This window comes from Lupinus angustifolius, chromosome LG05 (assembly GCF_001865875.1).
Source record: "Lupinus angustifolius cultivar Tanjil chromosome LG05, LupAngTanjil_v1.0, whole genome shotgun sequence".
Lineage (NCBI taxonomy): Eukaryota > Viridiplantae > Streptophyta > Magnoliopsida > Fabales > Fabaceae > Lupinus > Lupinus angustifolius.
Genome location: NC_032013.1, coordinates 1,255,240 through 1,268,227, shown reverse-complemented (window position 1 = coordinate 1,268,227; position 12,988 = coordinate 1,255,240). Strand labels below are relative to the sequence as shown.

At 30.6% G+C, this 12,988-nt stretch overlaps 2 protein-coding genes across 6 annotated transcripts; both read right to left on the bottom strand.

Moving 5' to 3' along the window:
- LOC109347350 (transmembrane emp24 domain-containing protein p24delta9-like) lies at positions 1,549–4,735 on the bottom strand. Its single transcript, XM_019587138.1, has 4 exons — positions 4,434–4,735; positions 3,147–3,356; positions 2,663–2,739; positions 1,549–1,950 (listed from the first exon to the last, which is right to left on the bottom strand). Exons 1-4 carry the CDS (start codon positions 4,638–4,640, stop codon positions 1,806–1,808), a joined length of 639 nt encoding a protein of 212 aa, XP_019442683.1. The 5' UTR covers positions 4,641–4,735; the 3' UTR covers positions 1,549–1,805.
- On the bottom strand, positions 8,019–10,966 carry LOC109347349 (myb-related protein Hv1-like). 5 transcript variants are annotated; one of them, XM_019587137.1, is made up of 5 exons: positions 10,674–10,962; positions 10,273–10,402; positions 8,961–9,261; positions 8,773–8,852; positions 8,019–8,724 (listed from the first exon to the last, which is right to left on the bottom strand). In XM_019587137.1, the coding sequence occupies exons 1-5, from the start codon at positions 10,804–10,806 to the stop codon at positions 8,286–8,288; spliced, it is 1,083 nt and encodes a 360-aa protein (XP_019442682.1). In that variant the 5' UTR covers positions 10,807–10,962; the 3' UTR covers positions 8,019–8,285. The 5 variants fall into 5 exon arrangements, with proteins under 5 accessions (XP_019442682.1, XP_019442678.1, XP_019442679.1 ...); XM_019587133.1 differs by having other exon boundaries at positions 8,019–8,238; positions 8,275–9,261; positions 10,674–10,966; XM_019587134.1 differs by having other exon boundaries at positions 8,773–9,261; positions 10,674–10,965.

Below are 12,988 nucleotides of genomic sequence, written 5' to 3'. Positions count from 1 at the left end.
AGAATAGTGCATGTGCATGTGCACAATATTATTGATTTGGTACCATTACCATAGCATTTTACTTTAGCACAATTTTCCTAACATTCTCTATGTTCCTCAAGCTCCCTGTGTGACATGGATGGATACACATCACCCGTCCCGATTTCTATCCTAATTTTATGTCTCGGTCCGATAAGAAAGTGCTACTGAATTCAAAAGAAAATTCTAAAAACACAAATTAATATTTTTTATATTACTTACTCGGGATATAAAGACATACTCATGATCCTAGTTCTTGTGTCATCCCTTCTTGTTCAGAAACTATAGTGCCATTTTTTGAAACCTCTCTTTTTCTATCTCTTTGATCGATGAAGACAATGAATCACCTTATACAAACACTTGAACAAATTAAAAATATTTTCTCTTCTTCTCAGAGGTCTTTTTTATAATGGATTATTTGTTTAGGGATGATAGACCGATAAAGATAATCTTATTGTTGTACTGAGACTCGCTCAATAATACCTGATGATTATCAAAATGATTAGCCCTTATGTGAGTTACTCCCTCTACTTCTTTAACTAATAGGTATTCTTTGATTCTTTAGTTGGAACTTGGAATAGTGTACCTCACTTGCAATTGGATTTAAGTTAAATGCAATGTTAACTTTTGAACATACATTTAGTCTTGTATTGCCATGTCTCATAATGAGTCACATAATGAGTGGTTGATTGTGTACAAAACCTTGAATTATTACTTAGTAGTGTACTTCCTCAAACTAACTAGCTAAGTGCATTTTTTTAATGCTTGTCTAATATCTTATGATTTCTGGATTATAGTATAATACACATTGTAATGAACTTAGTAATGTTTTACTTGACGAGTCAAGGCAACATCAAGCATTTTTTGGTTTCCGTATCCTCGCAATGGAGGCAATCATGTATGAACTGGAAGCATCTACAAGTATGTGGGGCTAACTCTCCCAGTAGATATTTTTTCCATCCACAACAACCATTTGTAGAACTGTTTGCCTTTAACAATGAGTGGAATATGAAAATAATAAGAATTATATAGATATGTAAATGATGCCTAGTAAAATGGTCATAGGTTTCACTCTAAACAGAATGTACAATTTGTTAGAACTTACAACCAATAATGTTAAAGAGCAACTATAGTGGTTCAAGTTCAACTAGTTAGATCAAATGGTCTAACCCCATGATGTTATATATATTTGTACACCAAAAAATGTTTACACAAAAAGCAACACATTTTCTCATACAAATTATCATATGTAAAACACATGACACATACTTATAATAATAATGATATGCATAATTAAATTTGCCATATTAAAGTCTTACTATTACAACTTAAATAACAAAGCACAACTTCAATAATTCGGTATCATAGTACTTGGTCTAAAACCAACTATGAAGTCCAAAATATAAGTATCATAATTGAAAAGATAATGCTTGTAATTTATGACTATTTTCTAGTGATTTATAGATTTTAGGGGCAAAGAGGATGAAGTAAAAGTGAGATAGAGGGAGAGATAAAACATTGAATTTAGTCTATAAGATAACTATTTATATTTAAATTAAGGTACCCTAAGAATTGTAACTATTTGTGTCCAAAATCTCCCAATTATGTCTTACATTAATAAGAACTATGGTGGTAGGCAACAAATTCTAATTATCATAAATTAAAGAGAGGAAGAAGAACTAATTGTACATTAGGATATAGCTATCCAATTGGGAAATAAACACTATTGAAATAAAACAAACAAAAATCATGTGGAAGAAGATAAAAAAAATGAAGTGGAAAAATACTTAGAGGAGCTTCTTCCTCTCAAAGAATGTCTTCAAATGCCATAGTTGCAAAGCAGCAACAGACAAGCACACCATAAGGGAAAAGAAACTGAATGTAAACATCTTGGTGTTAGTTGCTTTGTTAAGTTCTTGCATTTCTACCTCCCTATATCAATCACACAGATCAAACTTCATCAGAATTCAGTGGAAAACCTACCATTAGAATAAATAAATAAATAAAAATATTATGCTCCAAACGGGCAGGGCAAAACGGGCAAGTGGGCTAAATTTATATGCCTTGCCCGCAAAAAATTGCGGGCAATACAGGCAGGTCCGCGAGCATTGCCTATTTTGCCATCTTTAATTTAGACCGAAAATAGAAGCCAGTCATATGATAATATAACAGTACTTCTTTCTTTCTTGGCTTATCACCCTCATGACCCATACAAGATAATATGTATAAGCAAAGAAGTTGATTCAATAAGGGTGAAGCTCAGGAAAGAAGGATGTTGGTAGCATAACATACAGCAAATTTCTGATTTCATTATAAGGCTAGCTGATTTCATGCCAGATCTCTCTTTTAAGGGAGAGAGTTAGACAAAATTAATCGAAAATTTCTTGTACGGTGTAGAGAATAGCATCAGTTGATGCAAGGCTAATATACACTTGGACACAGAAAGAGAACTCTCTTAGCAAATAAGCAAAAGATTCTAATTTCTTCTGATTCTGTAACAATACATTCTTTATATCGTCCATATCAAAATCATCAAAACTGTTTTACATCCGAAGGTCGCATGGGTAGCCATTATCATATACTAAATGAAAGCTGCAAAAATATGGAAAGATTTGTTGACAGTTGGCAGAAATTATGATGTTACCTTTCGCGAAGATAGAACATCTCATCATGGATGGAAAGGATGGATTCATACATCTTCTTCAACTCAAATTCCATTACCTAGAAGAAGGGAAGAAACAAAACACTGACAAACATACAAGACCAAAGATTCTACTTTGCTTGCAAAGATGAAAGAAACTAGGATGGCATTTAAAATTACTTAGTAGTTTGTTTATTCATATAAAATCTCGTGGGTATATAATAGAATGAACAATGATATAAATACTCCCTATCGCAAGAAACCATTGAAAAAGATATAGAAAGTATTTATACTTGTTGAATCATTGGGAAAAAAATTGACTACAAGCACCGTAACAGAACCCTCCTTGTTATCTAAGTTTGGGATCAGCTATGTAAAGATTTGAAATCAAGCTCAACATTGACATAGTTAAAATGAGATAGTGATTTCAAATAACAAATAAAAAATATCCGAAAGGCAAGTCAAGGAACATAAGGATACTACTTACATCTACCTGCCCTTTCTTGGCAACCTTGGACCAGTCCTTCGCAGCAACCCCACTTTTCCAATCAAATTCAACAATCACAGTTGGCATGGCCCTGCTATCAGGTAACCTAAAGCAAGCTGTGTAGTCCCCAGCCTCAGCTGCAGTAAATGCAAAATTACCTGAATCCACATTATCGACATGATGATAATTGTTCCCATGAGGAGAAACCACCTTGAAACCACATCATATCCATGTCAACCCATTTGAAATTCATAAACCTTGTACACATCAAATTATTAAAGATTAAGAAAACTTATAACAAGTACACAAATGACATGTCAAGAATGATACTTCAAAATAGTTTACATATGTGGCAGGCAGGCATCTATCCATATAGAATAGTTCTCGAACACTACCGGATACTTTTGACACTCACAAGTGTTAAAACTTTATTGTATTCATTTCACAACGATCACCCAATTCCAAACCTTTTCAACATTAATTTTGCTTTTCAATTCAAGATTTGTGCTTTTATGGTAATATTATGTTTATTTTATACTATATCACAATCCTATTATTTTAAAATTTTCATTATCACTGCACCATTGGTGTATCATATTCCTGTGTCTTACTAGTATCCATGCTTCCTAGCAGGCTAATGCATTTTAAAAAAGAGTAAAGACCTAATTTTGTCCCTAAAAAAGTTTGCGCATACCAATTTGGCCCTTGAAATTTTGAAAACCTCAAATTGATCCAAAATATTAAATGTGGGTCAAATTAATTATTTTTAACATTTTTTAAACCTAACAGAGACTATTTTGACTCACATTCGTCATCGTTGGATACTAATTTAGAGTTTTTTTTTTTGGGGATCTACATTCTACACGTGAAAATTTCGAGAGACCAAAATGGGTATTCACTATAAAAAAATTCTTTCTTTTTTGTCATACATTTCCTAGTTAAGCAATGATAAGAAATTAGTAATACACTATTTTTTAAGAGATTCTTTATTTAGTAACCAAAGGAATTTCATGTGAGACCTTCTACATTACATGATTCCACTATCTATTTAATGGAACCAACAAGAGATCCAAACAAAGCGAACGTGTTAATATTTGTATCCTCCTCCTACCTTAGATTTCAAATGATACATTTACCACCTTTCAAACTTAACTAAATATCAAATAAATCATAAAAAGATACCAACTTTGCAATTTAAAGGGTTCTATACATATTCCTCATTCAGATACATTATACATTTATACTACACATCCAAATTAGGGTTTGGTGATTGAATCATGAAATTACCTTGACAATGAGTTTGTGTGTTTCAGGAATTGGATACCCTTCATTGGGATTAACGACAGTGTACTTTCCCACGGTCATGGAATTGCTTTGTATCTCATCTGATATGCATTTAGTGTCACCATATTTCAGCTCGAACCTCATCGAATTGGCGATGCTACACATCAAGGAGAGGGTGAGAAAAGCAAGAAGGAGGATTAAATTGGACATTGCGGAAATGGGTTGTTCTCAATTTGGAGAAATTGGGATTTGATGGGAAAATAGGGTTTGAATGGGAATGAAGAATTGGGAACGAAACTACAGTGGAGAAGTATATATATATATATATATATAATTCTCTCATTCTATTTTACCATTAATATTTTTTATTTTTAAAATAAGAGTCTAGATAACTATAATTAATATACTTCACTTTAAGTTGGTGATTATAATAAATACAAATTATAACATAAAGTATCTTCAATAAAAAACATTTTAATTCTCCAAAATAAAAAATGCGGATAGCAAACACGAAGGGTCTATCAACACACTTCGTAACAATAGAGTGAAATAAACACCACCAAGAATTAATATCAAAGTTAATTACACTGACACCCCCTTAGTTTTAGTGAAATTACACAAACTACCCATCACTTTTCTACACCTACACAAACCTCCCGTAGTTTTTATTTAATATACTGACCACTCATGCATGATAAATAAGTGTAATATTTAAAAAAAATGTGATAAGTGCAATTAAGTTAAACAAAAGTGATATATTGTGAAGAAAAATCCAAAGAATATACAAATCAATGTATCTTTATTATTTTTTGTTACAAAATGTATCAACATTTATAAAGAGATATTGTTTAAATCGCTCTATACTATATCGTAACGAACAAAAAATAATAAAGAGATATCGACTAATATATTATTTAGACTTCTCTGTACAATATACCATGTTTTGTTTAACTTAATTGCATTTATCACATTTTTTGTTCAAAAAATTAAACTTATTTCTCATGCAGGGTGGTCAGTGTAATGAAAGTATGAAAATTATGGATTTTGTGTAGGTGTAAAAAAAATGAGGGGTAGTTTATGTAATTTTACCAAAACTCAGAGGGTGTCAATGTAATTTACTCTTAGTATTATTCTACACTTAGTAAAAATTTATACCATCAATGTATTATATATCATTTAGTTTTGGTTTATTTTTTCAAAGAATAATAATGATTAAATATAAATAATTAATTAATAATATAATAATAGTGTATAAAATTTAAAAATAATTTGTTATATTTATATATAAGAAGGGCAGTAGTAAATTAAAAAATAGAGTAAATTATATTGACACCCCCTGAGTTTTAAAAAAATTATACAAATTACCTCTCATTTCTTTACATCTACACAAACCCCCTTATTTTTTATACTTTCATTACACTGATCACTCATGCATGAGAAATAAGTGCAATCTTTTAAAGAAAAAATGTGATAAATGCAATTAAGTTAAACAAAACATAGATAATTTATGTAGACAAGTCCAAATAATATATAAATCAATGTATGTTTATTATTTTTTGTTATAAAATGCATCAAAAATTCTAAAGAGATATTGTTTAAATCGCTGTTGTTCCAACTTGGTTGTACATAGAACATCACTCATTATATTGTGATAGAGTCTTAAACTCTTAATGTCATTTTTTGTGCAACAGGGATCTTCCTCAATCAGAAAGAGCTAAGTATGGGATTCATGACAACTTGGTCCGTTTCAGCTTCGGAATCGAAGACTTTGAAGATTTAAAAGCTGATATCCTGCAAGCCCTGGAAGCCATATAGGACAACTGAATTTTGATCACTAAATATTATGTTGGGCATAAGTTGGATTATGGTGTCAAATTTCAATGTTTATGATGAACTTCTGAAACCTCCATTTATATATTTTTCATATTCTCCCATCTCATTGAAATTTTTCTTGTCTGCTTCTTTGGATCAACATAAATTCAACATCATATATTATTTTTTATACGTTGCAGTGCATCATTACTGGCCTTCTCATATGCTCTGCAACATTGTCTCTTGCTAATTCTGATATAGATAATGTCATCAAATAATTATTTATTTTTATATCTACTGTGGATGTTCCCAGTTTGAACAGGATTGCCTCCGGTGTGAAGATACTTGTGGGAAATAAAAAAAAAAAAAAATATATATATATATATATATCAAATCATGTTATAATGCTCTTTTATAAATTATTATTAATCTTCCCTAATCATTTTTCATTTAAACTTTCTTCATCTCCTTATTATGTGTTTAAAAATTTGATTAACATTCATTAAATTATTATTTTAATTTTTTATTGAGACTTCTATCGGTCTCCTTCATACATGCACAAATTAATTAAAGAAAATTCTACCATATTTTTTATAATATAAACTATTATAATTTTCCCCTAATATATTCATTTATAATCATATATTCTCTATTGTGTTCATTGATTATATGTAACATTCTCATTCCTCCAACATTCAGTTTATTCCCTTTTCATCTTTTTACCACCTAACAACATGTTCATCCCGATATATTACTTCTGAATACAAAATCTCTTACCAAAAAACTCTTTCAACTCTTAGAGATTAATTCTATATTTTTTAATACCACTTTCTTTCTTTTTCATCTTTCTACACCAACTTATTTAAAAGAAAACAGTGTAAGAATGATGTTCACAAGAAGAAAACACTATTATAAATTATTTTTTGACAATATGATCCTCATTCACAATTCCTTGATTTTAATTGAATAAGTCAAAAACCAAAGATATATAACTTGGCTGGAAACTAGTTTGGCTTCCATTTCTCACTTGTATAATTATATTATATATTAATATTTATATTATACTATTTCATATAACTAAAATTATTATATGTTAAATTTGAATGTTAAAATATAAATATGGATGATCTTTCCTTCCTAATCCATAACCTTCAACTTTTATTTCTCACTACCTTGTCCAAATAATGTAACTATTTTTATTAACATGTTTCCTTCTTTATCATCAAGCATCCTCACATATATAATTATGAAACTATTACTAGATCAGAAAAGGACTTATCGCATTTATCATACATACCCATTCTAGTGTAAAAATATTGTTCAATTTCTCATGGAGTAGTCAATTCCAATGTCAAAGAAAAACATGTTGTATTTGATTTTCATCTTGATATATACTCAAGTATTACATGTTGACAAACAAAGAAATGAATAGAGATGAGAAAGAGAATGCAAATATATTTCCATAGTTGCATAAAATATGAAGTTTCAGAATACGGATTATTAGTTTTTTTTTGCTAATTAAAGAAATTTATTAAATGAGTATAAGGGTGATTACCCAAAAAATCCACACTACTAAAGTACACACTAAATATCTAGTCACATTATTTTGTGACTAGATATATTATATAAACATTAAATACATATCCACACTTAATATTTCCTTTATTATATATTTCTGTATACAATTTGAACACAAGAAATTACTTAGGGGTAAATGTCATTCAATTCTTACACACACTCTCTATCTACTAAAGTATTAAACACATCCTCTAACTCAGGAAAACCAAACTTTAGACATACAAATAAAAGTCAAATCCAAACACATTGATTGTATGAAAATTTACAAATACTAATTCCAAGGAAAAGTTGATATGTTAATTAAAAGCATCATCATCAAAAACCACTATATGGAAATTAAGTAATCAACTTCATGCTCTTTATGTAAGCATATGTTTCACTTCTTATGCCCTTGGGTAAGAGAATCAATAGATTTTAACTTAGGGTTTGAGGAATAACACACCTCCAACACAAACTCACCATCAATTAGAACATCGGGGAATCGGAAGGGGAAGAAGTCACTAGATTAAGAATACTATTCCAGTAGTTCTTGTTATCTTCGCAAAAATCATCACCACTGCCATTACCACTACTACTATCATCACGATTATTAGAATCTCCACCGCCCTCAGACAAACTCCGATCGTCGCCGGAGTTTGCATTGAGCAAAAGATTAGTGAACCCTTGTTCAGCAATTGCATGATCATTAGTCCTAAGAGACTCATGAGACCCTGACCAAGTAGTAGCTCCTTCCATTGACATTGTTAACTCATGCAAACCACACGTGAAAGTAGTCATTGAATTCTCCATTATGCCATCTTTGTATTCTGTCAAATTGGTTGAGCTTTCATAACCTTTCCATTCTTGATCACCCTCTTCTTTCACAGATGAACCTGAACAAGCCACAAACTCAATCATAGGCATTGTGTTTTCACCTAAAATTCCACCACCACCACCACTAGTAGTAGCCATAATTGGTGGTGCAGTCTCACAGAAAGATAAAGTAGAGGTTGGTGATTCAAGGTCCCCAACACCATTACTCACTTCATTAGATTTCAACCACCCTCCATTATTCCAAGCCTTGAATACATCAAGCCTTGGTGATGCTGATGATGATGGATCTTGTTTATGACTATTAATAATAAGAACTGAGGTTGATGCAGAAGATGAAGATGCAAAAGTGGAACTACCAAGTTGGTTCTGAAGGGAGTGTGAACGAAGTTTTGATTCCCTAACAAGTCTTGCTTCAGCTTCAAGACGAGCACTTTCCCATTGAGCCATGTGACTGAGATTAGCGACGGTTTTGGATTGACCGTCGCTAGAGAGAAGGGTATCATTCTTATGCTTGTGTGTGATAGGATCAATTCCCAATTTTGTTAGTCGTTTCTTTAGATGTGTATTCCAGTAGTTTTTGATCTCATTATCTGTTCTTTTTGGCAAGTGTGTGGCTATTGCTGACCACCTGAGTATAAAACAAATAAAAACATAATACAAAAACACCATTAAGGCAATGTAAACCCTAGATAAATCAATCAAGGTTGGAAAGGTTGAGGTTTTGATAATCTATCTAGGTTCACATCACAAATTTAATATCAACGAGTTGATGTTAATCTACTAGTGTAAGGCTCATTGAATCCCCAAGTATCTTATTAGGTCAAAGGTTCGATTCCTATCTATATTCACTTTATGAATGTAATAACAACGAGACGTCAGGAAACCTTTTTTTAAGAGCATTAGATGTCACATGCATAGCATTCTTTTTGAGTAGAAGGGTACCCTTTTGCAATTAAAGACCTACCTTGAATAAACTTGGATGTCAGAGAGTAAATTTAAGGAAATGGCAGAGAACAGAATTCATTAAAATTATTTGTTGGTGATGGGATTGGACTAGTTCATTGAAGAAATTGAGAAGGCCTTTGCATTTAAGACATACTGTGGGTGACTCTAAAGTGAGTTGGAAAAGATCAAAGACATTATAGCTCCCAATTGGAAAATCAATGATTCATAGTAATAAATTGATATGTAAGTATAAGAATAATAATATATATCAATTAGTGGTCTTAAACAATAGCATCATTTTTTCATTTGTTTTGAAATAGATTTCTTAAAAGAATGGGAAACTATTATTTGTGTAAGGTGAAAATATCAATGTTCAGACCTTAAAAAAAAATCATGATGCACGGTAGAACCTAACCATATATTCTACTGTATTCTCAAAAGTATCTAAAGTATTGTTGAATATCAATTTTAAGTGTTGTTATTTAACAAGTTTGACATGATTGTACTTGGAACAAAATAATCATAAGAAGATCTATGAAATAAATCATATGAACAAAATCCTAAAGACTAAGTAAATGACTAGAGGGAAAATATTACTCTTTTTATGGGTCAAAGTGTAAAAGAATGTTACTACATAGTGTTAGCCTTCAACATAATAGATGAGTACTTCATATATAATAAAAATATACCAAACCTGTTTCCTAAGAGAGCATGGAGTTGAATAATGGTTTGTTCTTCTTGCAAACTAAACTTTCCTCTCTTAATATCAGGCCTAAGATAATTGGTCCATCTCAGTCTACAACTCTTGCCACACCTTTGAAGTCCTATAGAAGAAGAAGTTTCACTTTATAAAATAAAGTAAATGAACCCATAAGATTATATACTAATTCATTTGAATTTACCCAAAAGGCCAAGAAATACAAACATATTCATTATCCTTGTTATATATAATATTGTGACCGAAATATTATAGTTTTAGGAATATCTGCAACAGCATTGCAACCGCAATTACAGCGATCCTTTTATAATTGTGGTTAACACAACATAACTGTAAGTTAAAACACTAATCAGACGATAATAGATCGTAAAAATCACCGGCTTTTGATGGCAAAGCACGCCAACATCCATGGCCATGTTCTTCAATATAAGCTAAGAGCTTTTGATCTTCTTCAGGAGTCCATGGTCCTTTCTTTAACCCTACCTTGTCACAACATGGTGATCTTCCCATTTGTGAGTGCAACACAACACTATTAAAGACACTATAGTAGTACCTTTTCCAATTATTTATATTAACAACAAGAAGAAGAGAGAAAAAAACTATGCAACTAGAGAGTGAGTGAAAAATAGAGAGAAGGACATGGATATGTAAATGAAGATATGGGTAGAGAAGAAAAGTCAGTGACATAAATGGGATAAATAAGCTAGTAATAAAATTAATATAATTAGTAACAATGTATATGTGTACCTACACTATATAAATACAATAGTACCCAAATGAGTTTCTTTGTGGTATATTCCACCTTTTTTGAATTAGTGGAGGTGCAATAAATAATGAGGTTTGTATAATTTTTTTTGGATATATGCACCATAGAGGATGCTTAAAGGGAAGAAACTTAAGAAATTAGGTTAAATTGACTATCAATTATTTGCTCTATCATAATTATGGAGAATGCAATTATTTTTTATAAGGAAATGTTAGTATAATTTAACCTCTTTATTATTACATTTTTTAAATCCTTCCACCATAATTACCTTATGATTCTCAAGTGTAATTATTGTAAGTAAGACTCATTTGATTTTACCAAAATCGTAATTTTTAGTAATTGTGTTTACTTTTTACATTAGTTTAGTTATAATTTGTATATGGGTTAGAATACCTTTATATCCGTTAATAAAAAAGAGGACACTTGTATTTTGAGATTAAATCATTCGGCTTAAGTAAGTGAGAAAATTTATTAGTAAAATACAATTTGGGTTCATCATTCATCTCATACTCAGCCACAATTTGGTGCTCATTTTGATTTTTCAAGAACTTAAGAGATATATATAATCTTTGATAGACTAAATTGGTTGCCTACAAATCTTGTAAAATAAAATTATAAAATTTTGATAGTTAAATAATGGAACTCATTTGTATTATACATTCCACTAAGGAGAATGTGAGTAAGATGAAAATGGAGTGGTTCTATTGTCTTTGACTCTTTTCCTCTTTCTAAGGTAGATTTTTTAAACCTAGCTATAACAATGAGGTAATAAGTTATTGCCATAATTTTAAGAGATACGTCACCAAGTATTTATTGCATAGCTAGGGACGGTTTTAAGTTATTCATGATATGGGTCCATTCCCATTTTTTCTTTTATTTATCCATCAATGTCACTAGAAATATATTTATTTTTAACACAAATAACTTAAGGAAAGGGTTTCAAGTTTAGCTTAGTTTCGGTAATCTCAGCTATGATTCATTTAAATGGTCCTTCCACATTATGTAAACTATAATAAATATATACATTTTGTTAAACACCAATAAATTTAGCATTTTTGCCAAATATTCAATCAAAATGTACAAAAATAATTAAGTTTTATTTTATTTGAACATAATAGAAGTAAAAATTTTAAAATTGATTTATAATAGAGGAAACCGGCGACTACCCAAAAATACCCGTGAATACCCGTACGAATACCCGTACGAATACCCGCATAAGAGTACCCATACGGGTACAGACAGGTATGGGTATTACTCTTCTATTTTAAAAGGGTAGCAGATAGCTACTACCCGTATCCGCCCGTGTCCGTTACGGATATAGGTTTGAACCAAAAGTTGACTAAAACACTATGTAATGCTTGAACACTAGAAACTTCAAAGCAATTAGTAGGAGTTGATGGGATGGTTACAACTTAATTATTGCAATGAAAAAAATGATCACAATTGTGACGCTTAAATGATATTTATGTCTATAATTTTATTCACAATTGTTTGCAATTTGATAAATATAAAATAATTGTAAGTGAGATTATGGTTACAATTTTAAACCTTAAACACCAACTATAGTCTAAATATGAAAGGAGAAATTCAAATTGAACATATTTACTCATTTGTGAAATATGTGAGTTGAATTTAATTCTAAAACCTTGTGATCAAATACAGCTGAGTTGACTAGCATTCATGAAGCCTATAGAAGTTAATTGATGAAAAGTAGTACATGATTAATCAGTTTTACATTATAGAGCTACTTACAACTAACACTAAAGCTAGCAATTATATTTCCACTTCCAGGTATGTGACTGTTCTTTCCAGTAAATATTGCTTCTAGGAATCAAATTATTAATGTTTTGGTTATTTTTTGATTTATTAGGATTTTATACCATTAAACCAATACCTTATTAGTAGAGTCAATAATAATTAAAAATG

Excerpts from the sequence above, each read along its gene's own strand:
- LOC109347350 (XM_019587138.1), bottom strand. The coding sequence starts at position 4,640 with ATGTCCAATTTAATCCTCCTTCTTGCTTTTCTCACCCTCTCCTTGATG. Across the intron at positions 3,357-4,433 it reads CACACAAACTCATTGTCAAG|GTGGTTTCTCCTCATGGGAA; the intron begins GTAATTTCATGA and ends TGTGGTTTCAAG. Across the intron at positions 1,951-2,662 it reads ATGTTCTATCTTCGCGAAAG|GGAGGTAGAAATGCAAGAAC; the intron begins GTAACATCATAA and ends TGATTGATATAG.
- LOC109347349 (XM_019587133.1), bottom strand. The coding sequence starts at position 10,806 with ATGGGAAGATCACCATGTTGTGACAAGGTAGGGTTAAAGAAAGGACCA. Across the intron at positions 10,403-10,673 it reads TGCTTTGCCATCAAAAGCCG|GACTTCAAAGGTGTGGCAAG; the intron begins GTGATTTTTACG and ends CTTCTTCTATAG. Across the intron at positions 9,262-10,272 it reads CATGCTCTCTTAGGAAACAG|GTGGTCAGCAATAGCCACAC; the intron begins GTTTGGTATATT and ends TTTTATACTCAG.